The sequence below is a fragment of the Centruroides sculpturatus genome, unplaced genomic scaffold (genome assembly GCF_000671375.1).
Source record: "Centruroides sculpturatus isolate CEXI.00-Female unplaced genomic scaffold, Cexi_2.0 scaffold705, whole genome shotgun sequence".
In the NCBI taxonomy this organism is placed as follows: domain Eukaryota; kingdom Metazoa; phylum Arthropoda; class Arachnida; order Scorpiones; family Buthidae; genus Centruroides; species Centruroides sculpturatus.
The window spans coordinates 288,247-308,585 of record NW_019384916.1 but is presented as its reverse complement, the minus strand read 5'-3'; the positions used below and the strand labels follow the sequence as shown (position 1 = coordinate 308,585).

The window sequence follows — 20,339 nt, the reverse complement described above, 5'->3', positions numbered from 1 at the left end:
TAATATATATTTTATATAAAAATTAAATACTTATTCATTAATGTTTAACTTCAGGGAAAAAGATTGAATAGAAAATATATTTTATTTCTTTCACATAATAATTAATTTTAAGCTTTTTAAATTTTCTATCATTTTACAGAGTCATTTGTTAATAAAAGACTCGGCGCAGTGTGAAGTGTTTATTTTAACTTTCTTAAATGGGAACATGGCTGCAATTAATTTGTCTAACAGGTAGAAAGAAAATATATTCAGCCTCATTATCCTGTAAATGAATAAAGCTTCAAATATTATCGTTCCGAAATTTACGCGAATATCAACTTAATGAAACATAAATAAAAAGAAATTTTTAAAATTTTATGTTAATGTGATTTCTTTACATATAAAACCTAATTTACGTCAACCTTAAAATTACTTTTAATTACAATTTCGATTGGTTGCATCGCCCCACTTTTGTCATATATCAGCTTCAGACAAAAGGTGTGTTTTTATATCTTGGACAATCAATGAATATGCAAAAAAAGTACATGAAAATTGCAGTTAAAATATTATTTTAAGGTTTTAAACCAAAATAATAATAACAACAATAACAACTTATTAAATAAATAAGATATACAATTTTAAAACAGGAATAAAACTTTACTTTACTAAATAAAATATTATATTCGACTATTATATTTTCTTATTTGTTTAGAGCCAGCGGTTCTTAAGTGATGTACTGCCAACTTTACATAAGAGTGCTACAAAATTTCGTCTTTGTTGCGACAATGGTCTGTTGGTGTGCTAACAAAGATGGCGAGTTGTGTCGCTAGTTTAAAAAAAGGTCGAGAACCACTGACTTTTCACGATATTACAATATAATATCTATTTTTCTTCATTTTTTTATTATACATTAAGGATTCCGCAGATGTGTAAAAAGAGTTTTAAGTTTGCATAACAATATTTTATATATTTTAAAATTGAAGTAAATTAATTAATCTTTACAAAAATATAATCACTGTTTTGATCAATTTTTTTAATACAAAGATTAATTTTATTTTGCAATATTTATCAGTTTTCTCCAATATTTAGATGTCAGGCATTCAAAATTTTGTATTTTAAAGAATAATGATTTTTTAAGCATTGAAGATTTCAAACTGTTTATTTAGGCATCATTCTTTCTCAAATTTAACCATTACTTAAAGATTATAAATAACACTCATAACAAAATTAACATTCGATAATTTCACTTGATTCTAGTTTATTTTTTACATCAATCGTTTTAGAATTAATTCATGTTCTAAACGCTAATATATTCAATTAACATTATTAAAAATACTCTAAAATACAAACTTTACGTAATTGCTAATACAGTTATTATGATTAATTTTTAAAAAAGTTTTTGAAGTATTTTCAAACTTAAATTAATTACGTGAAATAAAAAAAAAGACTTACTTCTCTGCTCATTTTTTCAGAGAATTCTTCTTTTATGTATAATGAAGCAAGAGCATAGCCGAAACCATCATTGACTAAATGAACGCACTCTTTCCAACGTGCAAAGAAAGTTCTTTCATCAGACAAATTTGGCACTTCTCGTCGAAAGTCATAATAAAGCCTCCGAAAGTGAATATCCAGATAGGGCATGTATTTCGTGACAAATCTCCAAGCCAAATAATTAGCAACGGTTCTGAAGTAACACAGTAAACACATACGAAATTCATAAATGAAGTAATTTTTTTTTTTTCGATTTTTTCGAAAATTATTTACCTGCTGGAAGTATTATTGAGAAGTACGACTAACTGCTTCAAGTAACGTTCGCAGTGAACTACAATATTTAAATCTGTATAATCTGATTGAAATCCTATATAATTGAATACATATTGGACTAGTAAAGACCATCTAATCTAAAGAAAAAATACAAATAAATAAAATCAAATAGAATAATAATAATTGATGTAGATGTGGTTGCTGTATCTTCAAATTCTGTGTGTAGTGTCTTTGTAATCCAAACGTTAATACAAATAAATAAAATCAAAAACAATAATAATAATTGATGTAGATGTGGTTGCTGTATCTTCAAATTCTGTGTGTAGTGTCTTTGTAATCCAAACGTTAATTTTGGTAGACGATCAAACAGCAATTAGTTAGGAAAACGTTACGGTTTATTTAAAAGAACGCTTTTTTAAATAAACTGTAACGTTTTCCTAACTAATTGCTGTTTGATCGTTTACCAAAATTAATGTTTGGATTACAAAGACGCTACACACAGAATAATAATTGAGTTCAACAATTTTGTTTATTAAGTTTTATTCGTTTAAGTACAAAATATCACATTTTCTTTGGTATCAAGATAATAAAAAAATACACAAATAGCGTTACTGAATTGATGTCGCAGTCGTACATGCCTAGTCTTAAGACAGGCATTACATTTAAACTAGGCATGGTACATATTCTGAATAAATACAGAATAAACTTAAAATTTAATTTCTCGTAGTTATTCTTAATTTATGATGAAATATAATATATTTTTAAACAGTGCAAATCATGATACTTTCACATTTGTGGATTTTTAAAAATTTTACATTAATTAAATTATACCAAATTCAGGATGATCAGTTTATGATAAAACACTTTTGGTTCAAGAACTTCATAATCTATTAAATTTAGTAATTAGAATCAAAGTATTTCTTACNATATGCAACTCTTTTTTTTCAGTTTACAGCAGTATTTATTACACAAAATTTAAGTAAAGCTTAACATGCCGATCTTGCCCCGGTCTCCCCTATATATATATAGGCCTAATTAAACGTGAAAATCTGTTTTCAATGAACAAAAATTAATGAAAATTGTAATTATTGTTTAATATTTCTAAAATGTTGATAATTTTATTAAAAATTACATAAAAATTTTGAATTCTGAGAATTTTTATAATAAATCTTTCAAGACTTATTGTAATAGCTTTGTTTGTTTGTGATCAGTAAAAAAATGTAATTAAAAATATGAAAATAACATTAAATCTCACATTAAAAACTAGTAAGAATAGAACGATTATATCTTATGCAAGAAAATACAGTAATAATAAGTGATATAACAAAAGTATGAAGTCAGATGTCATGAGATCTGAGATTTTTTTTTTTGGTAATTTCAGATTAAAAGCGGAATTGATTAATTAACGTTAAAATGTAAGTTAATATAATGCTAATTTTATAAATTCATTTTTACGGCCAAGTTCTGAAATCAGTTATCTGTTACATAAAAGTGCTATAATTGTAAAAATGTGATATATTTATATGAAGCAAAATCTAACAGACAAGATAAAAATAGGAAAAATACTTTTTATAAATATTAGCATAAAACCATGAAACTTTATCATTTGAAATAAAAAATTTTACATTCATACTTTGATAATTTATGCATATTACTTCAATACATTCGTAATTTTCTTTAATATAATAATTAACTTTTTAATAAAAAAAAAGCTAGTCTTCTTTTTAAGAAAAGTATTTTTAAAGCGAAAGTGGCTTCTTGTTCTAATAAAAAAAAAAAACTTCATTCAAATTAATTTCCTCAAAAATCATATGAATAAATATCATCAAATACTCAATATGAAACTGTCCTTAGAACATTATAAATTAGCGTATATAGTTATCATTTACTATTTGAATACAATATATGAGCTCAAATCCATTAAAATAAATAATATATATTAAATATATTATCCATAATACATTAAAATAAAATAATAAAATTTCTGAAAATGAAATAATTTTAAAGACGTATTAAAAATTGAAAAGAATAATGTTTTTTTAATGAAACGATGACCAAAGACATACATTACGCCAAAAGTAATTCAATTAAATAGATTAATTTTGCACAGTTTAAATTAGAATCTATGCAAAATTATAATAAAAAATTTAACTTTTATCTAATAATAAATTACCTCTGGTATCATTTCTTCTAATTGTGAGATATTCATTTTATTAAACGCGTGCTCATCTTCTAACGAACTATTTTCATTAGAGGTTTCATAACTTTCATCTCTTGATATCTATTTCAACAAAAATGTTTTTATATATATTAAAAACATTTTAAAAAATAATATAACCGAAAGAAATATAGTGAAAAGAAATTTTTATTTACATTAGCAAAGGCTATTTCGAACTCCATCATGTCTTCTACATCATTCTTAGCAACCATTTCATCGGCTCCCAACAGCCTCGCTGTTTCTCTAATTAGTTCTTTATACGATTGTAAATATCTGGAATAGTTCGGATCCGAATTGTTCAGATAGTATTGCATACTCAATACTGGAGAACCGGAAATTACCTATCGAAAATTTGAATTTAGTTTAAAATATAAAATAACTTCATAACATTGTGTGCAAATTTTCTTACATGAAGTAGATAAACGGAAGAATTTCTATCATCTGGTGCAACGTAAGTATGCAAAAAAGGTTGAGCTTGATGAACGTGTAAGAGAGCCAATCGCCATTCTAAATCTATATCTGTTTTGTTCCAATTAGGATCGAGTATTGGCCATTCCCCTACTCCCGAAGACGACAATAAACTGAGAAGAATTGAAACAGAATCGTCTTCTACGCTACCTGTAATAATCAATAAATTAGATTCTGTAGATGAGTAATATAAAAACATATTTATTATACAAACTCTCAAAAAAGTATAATGAGTGATTCAAATTAAGTTTTTCATAATCAAAGATTTAAATACCGTAAAGGCAATAATAGGTAAATGTCATAATTTTAAATACTATTTCATTTGTGATAATTAAATTTATTTATTCAAATGAAAACATAGCAGAGAAATTTTTGTGTGTTGATTAGTAAATAAAATGCCTTTTTATAAATCTTTCTGTAGAAAAAGAATTTATCAGCAGAATTGGAATGCAGCCGGAAAAAAAAAGAAACAGTACGCCAGAGAATATCACAAAGTTTTTCTTATTTAAATACCCAGAATTTCCAGTAAGTTTTGAGCATTTCAAAAATCTTTTCTAATATCCTGCTCGCATTTTCAGATTTTCTAGAATTAAAATATTTTTTAACATAGCAATTTAAATATAATTTCGCTAAAATAATTTTCTAAAATAATACAACGGAAGTTATAAATCGGAGATGAAAAAGGACTCAAGGTTATATGAAACGTTATATAATACAGGTATCCCTATGACAAATATATATCTATGACATAAATCCCGATATATAAATATATTTGTAATAGCATACATAACTATTTTGATGTCCCCCAAAAAATAAATAAAATAAAATAAATTTTTAAATAAGTTTTCTACATGATAAAAAAATTATTTAAAAATTTTCTGCAAATATATATTGTCTATTGTAATTTTATTAAATTGCTTTTTGATATAATCCAATTGCTGGAATTTAAGCGCTTAGAGGAATGTGCAATCATTTCATTCTTACGTTATCGAACGAATACTTTGATACTGATATTGAAACATTCGATTCAGAGTTCGAGGACTATCGTGATTTTAGTTTAAATCGTGTTTTCATTTTCTATTTTTCATCTATAACTTACCTCATGCCCATCACTAATTGCTTCTATTGACGCTACTTCTACACTTTCATTTATCGTTAAATATTATAAATCATAAAAATAAAAGGCAATCTCGTTAATATTAAAGACTATTTTATTAATTCAAAGAAATAAAAGTTAAAATATTTAAATATTCACGTAACTGTTTCCAATAAGACTTAGTATTTAAAAGTTTCACTGAATTCGAAATGTATATACAGTAATAAGAAGTAAATAATAAATTAAAATTTGAAAAAGTCACTACAAAGAAAAAATAATAATTACTTGAAGTGTAGTGTCTCATATTAAGATGTGTGACAAACACCCTTCGTCTTATAATACTGGTAATAAATAATGCTATGCAAACTAAAAGAGAACGATTATCTTATAATAAGGAAATAATTATTGTGTTTGAGTACTTTAAAACAGGAATTAATTTAAAATGAACTAAAAAGAAGGACATAAAATGAAATAAATAATTATTCATATATTCGAATATGCATGATGCGATATTTGAAAAATAGCGTAGATTCTTACAGCTAAATTTTACTGAATTTTGAAAATTTTTTATAATTATGTACTTTTATTATACCGTATATCTCGGCAGATAAGACGAGATATAAATTTTCGTCGAAGTTTTATAGTTTCAGCATATATCTGTCCTATAAGACGACCTCCAAACTATCAGCAGCCTATGAATTTAGTTTAGATCAGCGATCATCATATGAATAATAATACTGTATAGCGTATACGAAATTATGTCCTATTCGTAATTTTTTGAAAGAACTTCAAATTTTATTTTCTTGCATCTGGCAGCACGCCTTGCGATTGTTTCAAACGTTCACACTGATTCGCCATTCGGGTAATGACCTTACCTATTCACAAAAACGTCATACGGGCTATTCTATTCTGTGCACATACCCTACTCTCTTCTAGTAAATAATTACGGTTTTTCTGTCTTTTTATAATGGTTTTAATTTATATAAATTTCAATCTAATCATTTTTCTATCTGTCCTATAAGACGACCCCGGATTTTGGGGATCTTTTTTTATGATTCAACTATCGTCTTATCTGCCGAGATATACGGTAATTAACAAATCTGTATATAATCATATATAAACTATTTTTTCATATATTTTATATAAATACAAATATTTTATAGTTTTATAATTTTACTTTTAGTACTTTTTATATAAATACAATTTATGTAAAGTATTTCGGATTTTTTAAATTCTATGATAAATGTTTAACGAATAGAAATAAAAATAAACTGTAGTTAAAAAAAAAACTTTTGTCATTTTCTTTTCACTCGATTTTTAGTAGAGAATTCAGAAGAAAGTGTGCAAACCATTCCTTCCCAGAAAACCTATTTGAAATTTTATATGGTTTAATTCTTCCTCTTTAGACCACTTGAGTTATGGTCAAGTTGCTCGTTTCATACATTTAATTATCATTATGTTTATTTAATAATAATCAATAAAAATTGACTGAAGTACTGTATTTTAAAAACTATTCAAAAGAAAAACGTATAAAATTACGATTCAAATTAAAATAATTTCTCGTCATTATAATATAATTATTTTCATATTAATTATATTTTTTAATGCTTTATATTTTTCGGGTTACAATTAATATAATAATATGAAAAATTATAAAGAATTTTAAATTAAAAATTTTATATAATTTACTGATATTAATAAATTTATTAAAACAAAGATTTAATTGATTATGATATATAAATAATTTATTATTGAAATTTTAACTTATAAAAATGCTGATACATTTTATCAGAACATTTTATAAATTCATGAGGAGGTCATTCATCATAAATTAACTGATGCATATTATGTAGAGACCTTTTAATATATTAAACTTAAAAGCGATACTGATAAATTTTAATATAATATATTGAAATATATCAGATTTGAAATTTCACTCTCAAAAATATTGATGACTGTATTTACAATTTATGTTGTGAATAAAGTAATTAATGTTTTCGAAGATTTCCGTCTAAAAAATCAAATATCTTCTAACTGTATTTTATTAATTTTTGTGAAAAAATAAATCTTTAAATATTTACTTCAAACGCATTTTAAAATGCTATTTTCATTATTCGTAGCGTTGAAAAACTTTAGTAATGTTTGTTGTAAAGCATTTAAAACGTGAATGCAAAATTATATGCGTATTTAATTCTATGTATTATTATTTTGATATATATATGATGACATTCGAAATTCAACATTATATGATTATGAAAATTACATATGTCTAAATTAATTACGTAAGTTAATATTATATCGGCATTTAAATCAAATACTTTGAATTTCATAGACGGAATAACATTCAAATCTATTAAATTTCATATCACAATACTGTACATAATTTAGGCAGAGTTTCTAATATTCAACTTAATGAGTAATTAGATATTTCCAAATTGATGTTTTATTTTATTTTCACAGGAGACCACGTTTTTATACCGTTTACGTTCTTGGAAATACCAGCATATATCGAATTCAGCATAAAAGAAAGACGAATTATAATATTCTTCAATAGAATGCTGTACAGATGAATAAATATTAATTATGCCTATTTTATAAAATAATTTATAGTATATAACCCCGGTGGCCTAACTATTGCTCTTTTTGACCCTTGTTGCGGCTCCCGTATACAGGTATCCCTTGATTAACGCTGTTAGTTAATTAAAACTTCTGCCGCATATATAAAGGGATTGCCGCAATTAATTTCGTGCGTTTAATCAAATCCCGCGTTAAGCAAGGGATGCCTGTACTTATACGATTTCTTTTTATAAACTTGGTACTGTACATAGTAATAGTCAACAAACTTCCAAAAATATTATGAAATGTGATTATAAGAGTAACTCTGAGCGTAACCTTCAACAGGCAACCGAAAGCCAAGAATGGGTTTGTAAAGTCGGAGGATTTCAAAAAGTACCAGTAGAGTAATCGTGAAATTTACTATATAACAGTGATAACTATAGTATTTCAACTACACACAGTATAATATATCAATAATATAAAATATCGTTCCAATAGAGAATGCGACTCTCACAAATTTCTGATAGGTAATAATATAAGGCTTCTATCGTGATAGTGTTTGGCTACCCCTCGTATATAATGTGATATAAATGTAATATAAGTTATATACATATTACATAAGTTATATATTTATAATGTAATATACATTGTAAATAGTATGAGTATTATATTTATATCACATTTATTCTGTAATGAAATAGGGATAAGTATATGTTACCGATGATAAAAAAGACCATGACTGTGGAGCGTTAGGATCGACTGGATCGTCATCTGTGATACTTCATCAGTTTCTTTTTAACATAAAAAAAGAAAGTGTTTTTCTTTTCTCGTTTCTTGCCTCCCCGCTGCAGAACATAATAAGGTTGCAACACTTTATTGACTCCTTTTAATAGAAAGCGCCGCTCCCGGTCATGATCAATGCTGCTTAACTTCTTCAGGCACCCATTAATAGTAACCAGAATATCCTGTTGATCATCGGATTCTTTAGATCGTAAAACGAGTTCTTATTTTTTCTGCTGACGTTTTCAATTCAATTGTGCAAACAACCCTCCAGTTTCTCGATTATAAAACTAAGAATAGTTTTCCGACAACCATTAGCATTATCAGGCTCAACGTTGTCAAGCAACAATTCAGAGCAATTGCGACGACTTAAAAGTTCCTAGAAATTTAAAGTGCAGTACTAATATAACACATGAATCACTAACATATTAATTATAATTTTTAAATAAATTTACTATTAAAAAATCCACTATGCACACAAGAATGGTATTACATTGAGAATGATAGTACACAATACACATACCTCCAAATGCGGCTTTGCCATATTTCTGACAAACACGTTACACTTAAAGCAAGCACAATATAGAATTTTCCAGAGTTTTTGAGAAAGCAAAGAAATTACTAGAAAATTTTAGATCCGGTGAATATTCAAATAGACGAACTGTATGTAAAAGGAAGGTCCACCATATATATTATTACTTGGATAAATTATACTCAGTTATATTTACCGAATATATTTTAAAATATCGAATAAATATAGAAACATTGTAATGTTACTTACTCGTATTCATGCACGATGAGTACAAAGTTTTTGCTTTAGCAATAGCTTCACTGTCATTAACATTGATTGATTTTTCAATTAATTCTGTTAAAAAATAAAGTTATAAATAAATTATGTAATTATAAAATAAAAAAAATTAAGTAAAGAATCATATTAAAATATATCTTCTACATTTTTACTCTTTTCCCTTTGAAGATACTAAGTGGGTCATTTTCAGGCCCGTCGTGGGTTCTATAGGGCCCATAATAAGACCTTATCGAACCCACTCGGGCAGGGTGGTAAGAGACGGGACCCGATATATCCGGGACAGACCACCCAAAAAAAATTTCTGGGTGTTTTGAATACACTGAATCGATCTCAGATCCAAAGCAAAGTATAACATACTGTTTCAAATCTCAAACTTTGTGCGAGCTTTAAAAAATTACTGAAAATCAAAAATTAAAAATATTAAGCTTTTAAAGTAACATTTTCTTCCAATTATTCCCTTAATATAATTTCAAATGCCTAAATATTTAAGATTATTCTAAGCATTTAATATTAAAAATAATATTTTACTTTTGTTGTTTATTTTTTAAGTATAAAATATATAATTTTGATTTTATTATATTTTACAATCTGCCAATCTACCGTTCTTACAGTTTATTAAATTATCTTCATGAATCAAATATATATCACTAAATTCGTTTGATGAATTTCTTTATAATTTAATTTATTATTTTAGAAGTAATCAATATTTTTAAATATAACTTAACGCATATTATTATTTTTCTCAATAATTAATTTGGAAGAAATTTATAAATATGATTTAAATTGCATCACCACAATTTTCATAAAAGTAAGATAAAAGGTATCCTTATTAACGTTACTTATTAAGTACTATAATAAAATCAATTTACAGGTAAATTATCAATAATTAAAGTTAAAATAAAACGCTTTCACAATATGTACAAGAATAGATTTTCGTTTTAAGTTTAAAAATATATTTTTAAATCAAAACTGAATTTATAAAACTACATTCGTATGTAGGTATCACTCGCATTTGCAACACAATTCCTTTTTATTTTTATTTACAATTCTTTTTCTCCATTATAACATATTCTGAAAAAAGCGAGAATAGAAATTTGAATATCATAATTTGCCTAATTTTTTATGAAATGCATTCAAATAAAGTTTAGAAAGAATATATTTGAATAAAGACTGGTCATTTAATATTAAAATAATCAGTTATCTATTCGAATATTTTCTCTTAACTTTATTTGAATGCATTTCGTAAAATATACAAAATATAAAGTTCAGTTTTCTATTAATGTTCCTCTCTCACTATAAAGCTCTATATACTTATTTAAAATTTGGATAATCTAAATTCTGTTAAAAATTATTACAATTTTAGATTTCTATTTTCGTAAAATATCCAAGTTTAACTACTGATGAACTTCGAAATTTATTAATGATACAATTAAGCTATATACAGTATACTAAAACGGTTTGTAATAAATGATAAAATTCAAATGATGGATGACGTTAATTTGAAAATTCAATATTAGCATTATTATAATTATAATTGATGCAATTGTCTAACATGAATATATATCACATTTTATTTTACATGCCAGATGCTTGCTATCAATAATAAGTGCTTTACGTTCCTTGTCATTTCAAGTTTTTCTTTAATTTGCGATTAAAATTTCGTCTTTCTGAATAAATTTTTATGAAATATGAAACGAATAATATCTTCGAAACTTTGTCAATATTTCTAATCAAAATTAGTTATTCGTGTTTAAATATCGATAACAATATGAGTTGTAATTCTTATAAACAAATGAGTTTTAAAATCGCAGAAATATTTTAAAAAATTGTTTTGTTTTGATCACCTTGCATCTACAAAATTCAAAATAAATTTCTAGAGAAAAATAAAATTATGCGTAAAAGAATTAATGCATTTAATGTTGTAATATGTATTTAAGACGATCGCGGCCATTTTAAATTTTATAATAAATAACGGGAAGAGTTGCTGTATGCAAAAAATTCTTGTTCCATGATACTTCGTATCAGTATCGACCGTAAACGGAGTCTCGCATAAAGCATCAACGTTGATTATTGCAAACACCATGACTCCATGACCGTTCAGAGAAAATATATATTTTACTTTATGATGTTTTAGATGTTGTCGAAGAGAAGTTGAGAAGCGATTCGATGTTTTCGGTTCTCTAATCAGGAAAATCTTTAAAAAAATTTGCTGGAAAAATTGTTATGAAGAAAAACTTTTTCTGTCTTAACGTTAATTTACATTGTCAAATGTGAAAGTTATATGCATTCATGATTTAAAAGTTTCAAAGAGCAAGAAAAATTAAGATTAAAAAAGTATTTTTTTTATGAAGAAATTGCAATAAACTAAATTTCTCGGTAACTTCCATTAGATTAAAACATGTTAATCGAGGCTGATAATGATGAAGATGGTGATGTAGCACCATCTTTATATATTAACAAATTCGAAAACTTATATAAAATCTTAATTAGAGATTTCTAATGTTTCCAAGAAAATTATTATTATTAGATTTTACAAGATTATTACTATCGCGAATTTTTTTCTTTCTTATAGGCCTACTGATTATTATTTTTAAACATTTTTAATGCTTAATGAAGCATGAATACAGTATAGGCCTACACTCTTGCTAATCTGACACCTCTTTGTGTAAGGAATTAACGGATTAACAAGAATGTAATGCATATTCAAAATATTTTAAAATAATATTATTAAAAATATATTAAATTCATTTTTTCCAATTATTTCAACTAGATTACGCAGAATATTTGCGAAACTTCTAAAATACAAATTACCGCAAATTTTTCTTTCAAATTTTTGAATATAGATTATTTTCTTTGCTAAAATATACGAGTTTAGCTTAGAAATCGTATATACTATATGTATATGTCGTATTATTTTGCAGTCGTAGTCGTAAGGTCGAGTGTAGGTTGAACAAGACAAAGAAAATTGGAGACCATAAAATAACACGTCCGTTCACTTTCGGGTCCTCACTCGAACTCCCCTTATTTTATTGGTGCTGTTAACCTCATTCCAAAAGGGACGAGATTAACAAAGTAAAATACAGAAAATATATACAAAATTTACAAAATTTTAAATATGTTATATATATATATATATATTATATAACACTTGACTTAAAATATTTAAGACTCATTTTTGCATCACGGGGTATATATATATATATATATTATATAACACTTGACTTAAAATATTTAAGACTCATTTTTGCATCACGGGGATAAAAAAAAGGAACGGCTGTACTGGGACTTAATGACTCATCACGAAATTTTTGTTATGAATAGACTACATTACGAACAAATGAGTGAAGTCCATGGATGAATGAGCGAACGAGCGGGATCCGCCTATGGGAGAGGTGCTTCTATTTTTTCGTTAGCCTACGGCGGTCAGGAAAAAAATATAAACGGAGGCACCGAAAATCAATAAATTGTCACGAAATTGTTAAACAAGTAGGCGAAGACCGTGGGGTGAACGAGAAAAGCGTGCCATGTAACAATGGAATCTGAACATTTTCTATGGGACGTTAAAACAATAGTGATGTTCGACCAATCCGGAAAAAAAAAATGGTTTTTGTTCAGAAATCTGAAGGTTGTTCTATGTTTCGATTTTGATGGAGAAAATCCGAAAGGAAAGTGTTTGTGAGGTTTGAAAAAAGCTGTGTTTTTCCTATTAATTTGAGTGTGGAGGTCAATTTTGAAATGGATCTGAACTTGGGAACGTTAGAGAATCATCACTAGAAGTGAGGATCAAATTTTACTAATGCTTTCGCATAAAAAACATTTAGCAGTGAGTTGGATAATCTTCTCGGTAAAAAAGTTAAAATTATGTGGCACCATCTGTTATGAGATTTTATTTTTAAAACTTTTTATATTATTAATTATTATAAAATGGCAAAAAGCTTAATTTTAAGAGTGAGACAAGTTTTATTTTAAAAATTGTAAATGTTAATAACGAGTAAAATCGTCATTAAGTCCGATCCTACTGGAGATACACACGACCCCCTCTATCTCCCCACCCCTCGACCTTTAACCACTAAAATTTAATAGCATCGATGCCTCTAATACACAAACATCCTTGCAAAATTTCAGAAATTTTAGACAAGTTATTAAGCTTCAAAGTGGGTGAACAAAATTGTGCTTCCCCACACACACTAACATCTATACATACAGGAAAAAAACCCTCTCAACTCTACATTTCTCCACGTTCCAATTCCCGTGTCCAAAAATGTAAAAATCTAGGGAAGATCATTTTTTGACCGATCATCATACTTTTCCTCTGTTATGTATAACAAGCAAAATAAAGGAAACAAACGAAATCGTTGTTCGGATAATAAGTTAAAAGTCCTTCGACATCAAAATCACCAGCCAAAACATACACAGTACGTTCGAACAGATGGGAAAAACTATAAATAATATTACAAGAAGAACGGGGACTATCAACATCAAGAGTGATAAAAAAACTGTTTCTACCATTAATATGTAGAATATACATAGATAGCTCTACGTGCATGACTAAACAATGGCCTATCAAGATGTAGATAAGACTAATATCGGAATTTAAAGAGAAAGTAAAATTTAAAATGTTTAGAAAATAGTTATACTAAAAAAATGATTTTTTTTTCATTAAAATTATTATTAAAGTTTTTATTAATAATAGTCTATATTGGGAACAAGAGGGCGAAGTGGGCAGAAGGCTTCGCCCTTCAGCTCATATTTACAAACTTTTTCACTTACGTTTAACCAATGTACACTTAAATTTTATAAAAAAATTCTCAATCGACATTTCAATTAATTTATAAATCTATTTGTATCATAATTATTATATTAAATATTTAATTACGCTATTAAATTAATAATAATATGACGATTTCTATTAAAATCAGTAATTTAATAATTTACATTCGTGTAGCTATTTCGATACACGAATATAAATTACATATTATAGAAATGTTCGTACCGCGAGGCTAGAACTCGTACAAACATTCCGCCAGAAGAAAAATATTTGAATGTAGATAAAAATCAAAATAAACAAAGTTCTGTAATTGGTGATTCATCCATTTGTTTAATTTTAATTTGCAATTTAAACATGTTTAAATTGCACTAATGGAATATTTTTACATTTAAATGAATCAAAATTTTTTATAATCCTCTATTCTCACAATTAAAAAAATTAAAATGCCTTCAAGGTGAGATGATACCGCATTAAAATAAATATTGTATTCATATAGAATAACTACTGTAACTGTTTGTTTTAATGCAACATTAGAATATCGTTTTGAAGACATTTTTAATTAATATAAAAAAAAGAAGTATTAGAATTAAGCACTCATTACCAGCTAAGCTCATTTGAACTGATGTGACAGTTCAGTAACACAGCCGAAAGTGCTTTCAAATGTAAGATGCCATCGATTCTAAGAGCTTTTCATCTAACAACTAAACATTATACATCTTAAAATCAAAAATGAAAATATCGTATTTAAAAATTGAACAAAAAAATAAATAAATTTAAGGCTTTTTAATACGAAAACAAAATCCCGAACTAATATATAACTATTAAAGACCATCAAACAAAGAAAATGAACTTGGTAAAGGATTATAGAATTTATATTAAAAGAAAAAAAATTTTAACTGTATTACAAATCAATTAACCACGCGACAGATTCGTAGTATATTAGTTTATAAATAAATTTTATATAAAAGTTGCTATTTTCTTTATTAGGCTATAAAAATTTTTCAAATAGCTTAAAATTCGATATAGTTATTTGCCGTTTTTCGTAGTAAACTGAGTGTTTACACGGCCTATTTGCATATAGATCTGTATAATGAAATCATCACCATAAATTACGATATGTAAAATTTTCTACAACCCATTTCTATAATTATACTAAATAATAAATGAATGAACGTTTATAGGCAAGAATAATTGATACACCAATTATTTGAATGAATGCTCGAGATCGAAAATAATAAATAATAAATTTTGATCTATCTAAAAATGAAAATAATTTCAAATGTCAAGAATATTTTAAAATACTTAAACGTAAAAAAAGAAAATTAAAAAATGCGAGCTCGAAAACGATACCGGGGATGTAACCCGATGCGTCAGGTTGCGTTGTGACGCACCCAAGAGAAAAACTTTACAATAATTTCCGTTTGTGATATTGGATCAATATGTTTTGTCATACGTGGAGAATTTTTTAAGCTAAAATTGTTTTTATTTGTTTATCTTTTTAGATAGATAGAGAGTGACTTATACACGAACATCATTTTAAATCTAATCAAATCGTGTTCGGAAAGAATCCATCATCCCTAACGTTTTTTTTTTATTTGTTATCGGTTCATCCAAAAATCGAAATAATGTTAGCGATAGGCGATTTATAAAAGAATATAACAATAACATTTGCTTTAAAATTGCGATATTCAAAATCCTTGGTCCAAATATTTCTTTCTATATTTCTGCTTCGTTGACTGGAAACTATGAAATTTTTTATAGTTTAACCTCAAAGTTCTTAAGACGAGCATTTGGTCACTGTTATAATACGTTTTTTTTAGAAATAACAAACGTAATTTCAAGCGAAATTGTGTGTTTACATTTACAACAATAACTCAAGATTATAAATAAGATTTTTTAAATTTTTATCATTCATAAATTATCAATTAAGATCTAAATTTTCTCGTATTATACTTTTTATAAAAGTAATTGCTTACTTGGCTATTAATTTTACAGTTTAACTTGCAAATAATTAATTTTAACATCTTCAATGTACTGTACATTATAAGATTAATTTTCTATTAACATTACTAACAATAAACTAAACATTTATCTTAAGTTTCTATAGAACTTAGTTTCTTGTTGGAATATTAAAATATTTAATTTAATGTAAAACAAAAGACAAAGTGAAAGCACGAATATAAACAAATTTTAAACGCATTAGTTTCGAGTAAATTCAAATGACACGAATATTACTGTTAAGTGTTTGTAAATGATACATACAAAAGTATCGTTCGAAAATTCCTTCTCGTCCTTTACAAATTGTTATCAAATACTTTATATAATACAGCTATTATATACCAAAAATTACTATTTAACGCACATCTCAGCTATAAAATTCTTGATGAAATAGTGGGATTTAATAAAATTAAAACATAAAAGGAGAAAAATTTGAAATCGCAACTTGCACTAAACATAATAAAAATAACAGAATTTTATAAATATTTCGTTTATAATGAATATACGCCTTTAAAAGTTGTGTTTTACAGACATTTATTTGTATCTATATATTGTCAGAAAATGTTTCTATAGCCTATATTTTAATAATAGGATGCATTTTCTTGCTTTACCCAGGGCAATTTGCAATTTGAAAAAACTGTAACCTATTTCTCACTGTCGTCATTCTGTCTTTCCTTAATCTGGAGAACGGAATTAGATAGATAAAAGTCGAGACCAGATATGGAAAGCTTAGGGACATGAGATCCCGATTAACTACATACGAACTTACAATTCAAACCGAAAGTCACGTTATTTTAATTCAAAACATTTCCCCCTTAAAGGAGTTAATAGATGATTGGCATGACTCTGTTGATAGCAGGAAAAGTATGATGTACAGGGGCAGCGACAAGACTACTAATTTGGTGTGGAGAGCATATATTTTAAATTAAATAAAAATATATAATTAAAAAGTGCAGCCCGGCATTGTGACGATAAATAAATAATTGCTAATTCCAATTAAGATTAAAACATCGAAATTATACATAAAAAAACTAAATTAAAGAGATATTTTTTTAAGTGTTAAAAATGTAGATGAAGATACTAGTTTAAAATTTTAGAAGAAGCACTTATCTTAAATTACCGATTATTCCATTGCGAGAGATCTAATATCAAATACGAATAAATTTATTTAATATTTTATTACGTTGAGATTATATATTAGTTCCGATTTCAAGATAAATTCTATAAAAGATAATTTTAATCATTTATATATGCAGAGAATTTTAAAGTTTATTCGTTTAGAAAATTTTTTAAAATATTTAATTAAAACAAATTTGTTAATTAATCCCGTAATTACAGATAACATTTTCGTTTAAACCAGACAAGATTTTAATTATTATCTCTGGTTAAAATTCTGGACGAAACACTTAAACAAAATGGATTTAGGCGTTTTATTTCAGCCATTAGAAAGTATGATTAATAGTTCCTTCGAGGCAAAAAGTCAAAACTTCCTGAAATCCTGTTAAAAAGCATAATTTAAAAAATAGAGAACATTTTTCATGTTAAGTCAAAAATTTTAAATAATAATAATAATTAGTCCGAACGAAAACACGCCTTTACAATGTTAATTATTCGTAACATTAAGTTAAATGATGACATAAATTACAGAATTTAAATTAAGATTAATAATATTTTAACATTATAACAAAATATTAGATTCATTATCAAAGTTTCGTAAATAAATTGAATGAAGATACAAATTTCTGTAATAAAATTAGCTAAATCAATATAATTATAATATTCTGTTAATTTAAGCCAATATTTGCCAAGATTTTTACATATTTTTATAATAAAAATTAAAAAAAAAAACTGATCTCGCGATGCTATTTTAAAACTTTCATTTTAAAATTACTGTTTTTTAAATTCGAATATTCTAGCTTTAAATCTCACTAACATTGATTAATCTAGAAATACATCGTAAATTTAGAGATTTCTACATTATTAATTAGAATATTCTAATTTTAATAGCATCAGCTTAGTATTATTATTATACATGCAAAATACAGGAACGAGATAAAAATTTAAATTTAAAATGAATGTTTTAAATTATTTTTATTTTATGGTAAGCTGCACTAAGTGATTTAGTGCAATAATATATAAGTAATAGTTTTATTGTATAAAAAATTATATTTTAGACATAAAGATGACATTCATTGAACCATTGTATAAATTGAAAAATTTTATTTTATTTTTTTTTGTAATAATTTTAAGCTTTTTGAACATAAGATTACAAAATTTATTTCTTAATGCAGATCAGATTATTATTTTTTATCTCTATAAAGAACTTTATAAGTTTACTTTATGTATTTTTTGTATATTTTTGTAGATTCAAATCCTTTTGAATATAATAACAATACAACTAGATCTATTTTACTCGGTGCTTTTAGTGAATCTTTACATTGATAAAATTTTATCTTAGTTATAAACTAACTTATAGAAAGTTTATGTCGTTAAATTCTTCGAAAAAATAGCATTTCCATTTTTATAATCTTACACAGATGTAAGAATTTGTATGATAAACTTTATTTGTATTTTGAATAATTTTTTTTTCTTTTGCATATATTTAAGTTATATGCACTGAATTTAATTTCACTTAAATATGCAAAATATTTTAAATGAAATTATAAGCATTAATTTAATGAGAAATTGTTATTAATTTCTTATTGTTAACAATTAAACATTTTTAATAATTAAAGCTTTTAAAGGCTTTAATTATTGTTATTGATATTATATAGTAGGTTAAATAAAAATTAATTTAAAAATATTTGTATACAATGAATAAAAATTAATTTATATTCGAAATTCCTTTGAAAGTTGAGGAGATTTTTTAATAGTAGTAGCGTTATTCTTATCATAAAATTCTTATCTCATTACATAAAAAGAATTTAACGCGCATTTTAACCCTTCAGGTAAGAAAAATTTGATTAAAAATAATAAAATAAACAATATAATCACGAACTAACTAAGAGGAAATTAGTTTAATTTTCTACCCGATAAAAATAAAGAAAAAAATTAATTAAGTTTATCTGATTACAGTAATTATATTCTTCGATATGTTAAAAGAACGTAAACAACACAAAAGGTAGAAATTTTAATTTTGAAAATTAAGTCTTGTTATCGATAAATCTTGTAAATATGATATTGTCAAAGGGAATCTTAACCCAATAATAGAATCATAATGAGGTTGCTACACAATTGGATTGAGTAGAGATAATTTCATTGGGGATTTCGTTATCATCACCTATCGAGTTCTCGTCTCGTAGGAACTCGTGTAACAAAAGTGTTAAGCGTACTTAGTATTAGTAAACATCTTTCTAAAATGCAATAATTAATAAAATAAACTCAACTTTATATACTAAATCATACATTAATTATAATTGACAATAAATATTTAACTTTCGGGTTTTTAGTTATTATTTCTAATAAAAAAAAATTATGATGTGTTATTAGTTAAATCCGAATGAAAAATAATAAAAATAATTATTTAATTTTTGTTTTTACATTAGTTTTAAAACAATTAGCCTACTTGTTTTGATTGATTCGGAATTTCTCTCACTTGTAGCACTTGATATCGATTGAATTTAACACTTTCATCAACCGTCCTCTCCAAATATGGAATTTTCGAAAAGGTAATTAAATTTTCAAACTAATTTATCCACTTAAATTTAATTTAATTGCGTAAGTCTTTTTTTTTAGCATTAAACAAAATTTGTGTGTATTATCAATTTATTGATTTAAACGAAAGTGAAGGAAAAACGCATTTTATTATCATTTTTTAATTAAAGATAAATAAATTTTTTCATAACTTAAAGATTGAAAATATTTAAATCTCTCGAGTTATAATCAAAAATTTATTTATATTAAA

The 20,339-nt window shown here is 25.5% G+C and overlaps 1 protein-coding gene and 1 long non-coding RNA gene across 2 annotated transcripts in view; one reads left to right on the top strand and one right to left on the bottom strand.

Moving 5' to 3' along the window:
- The window catches only part of LOC111631755 (neprilysin-1-like), a 46,149-nt gene that overhangs the window by 19,026 nt on the left and 6,784 nt on the right, over nucleotides 1–20,339 (bottom strand). The window contains exons 5-10 of the mRNA XM_023376062.1: nucleotides 9,643–9,726; nucleotides 4,371–4,579; nucleotides 4,117–4,302; nucleotides 3,917–4,024; nucleotides 1,744–1,880; nucleotides 1,432–1,663 (exon numbers count right to left, since the gene is read on the bottom strand). Coding sequence (XP_023231830.1) covers nucleotides 1,432–1,663; nucleotides 1,744–1,880; nucleotides 3,917–4,024; nucleotides 4,117–4,302; nucleotides 4,371–4,579; nucleotides 9,643–9,726 — 956 coding nt within the window. The remainder of the gene's footprint in view (nucleotides 1–1,431; nucleotides 1,664–1,743; nucleotides 1,881–3,916; nucleotides 4,025–4,116; nucleotides 4,303–4,370; nucleotides 4,580–9,642; nucleotides 9,727–20,339) is intronic.
- Nucleotides 19,314–20,131, top strand: LOC111631758. Its single transcript, XR_002757758.1, has 3 exons — nucleotides 19,314–19,383; nucleotides 19,511–19,556; nucleotides 20,037–20,131. It is a non-coding gene; the product is annotated as an uncharacterized LOC111631758 (long non-coding RNA).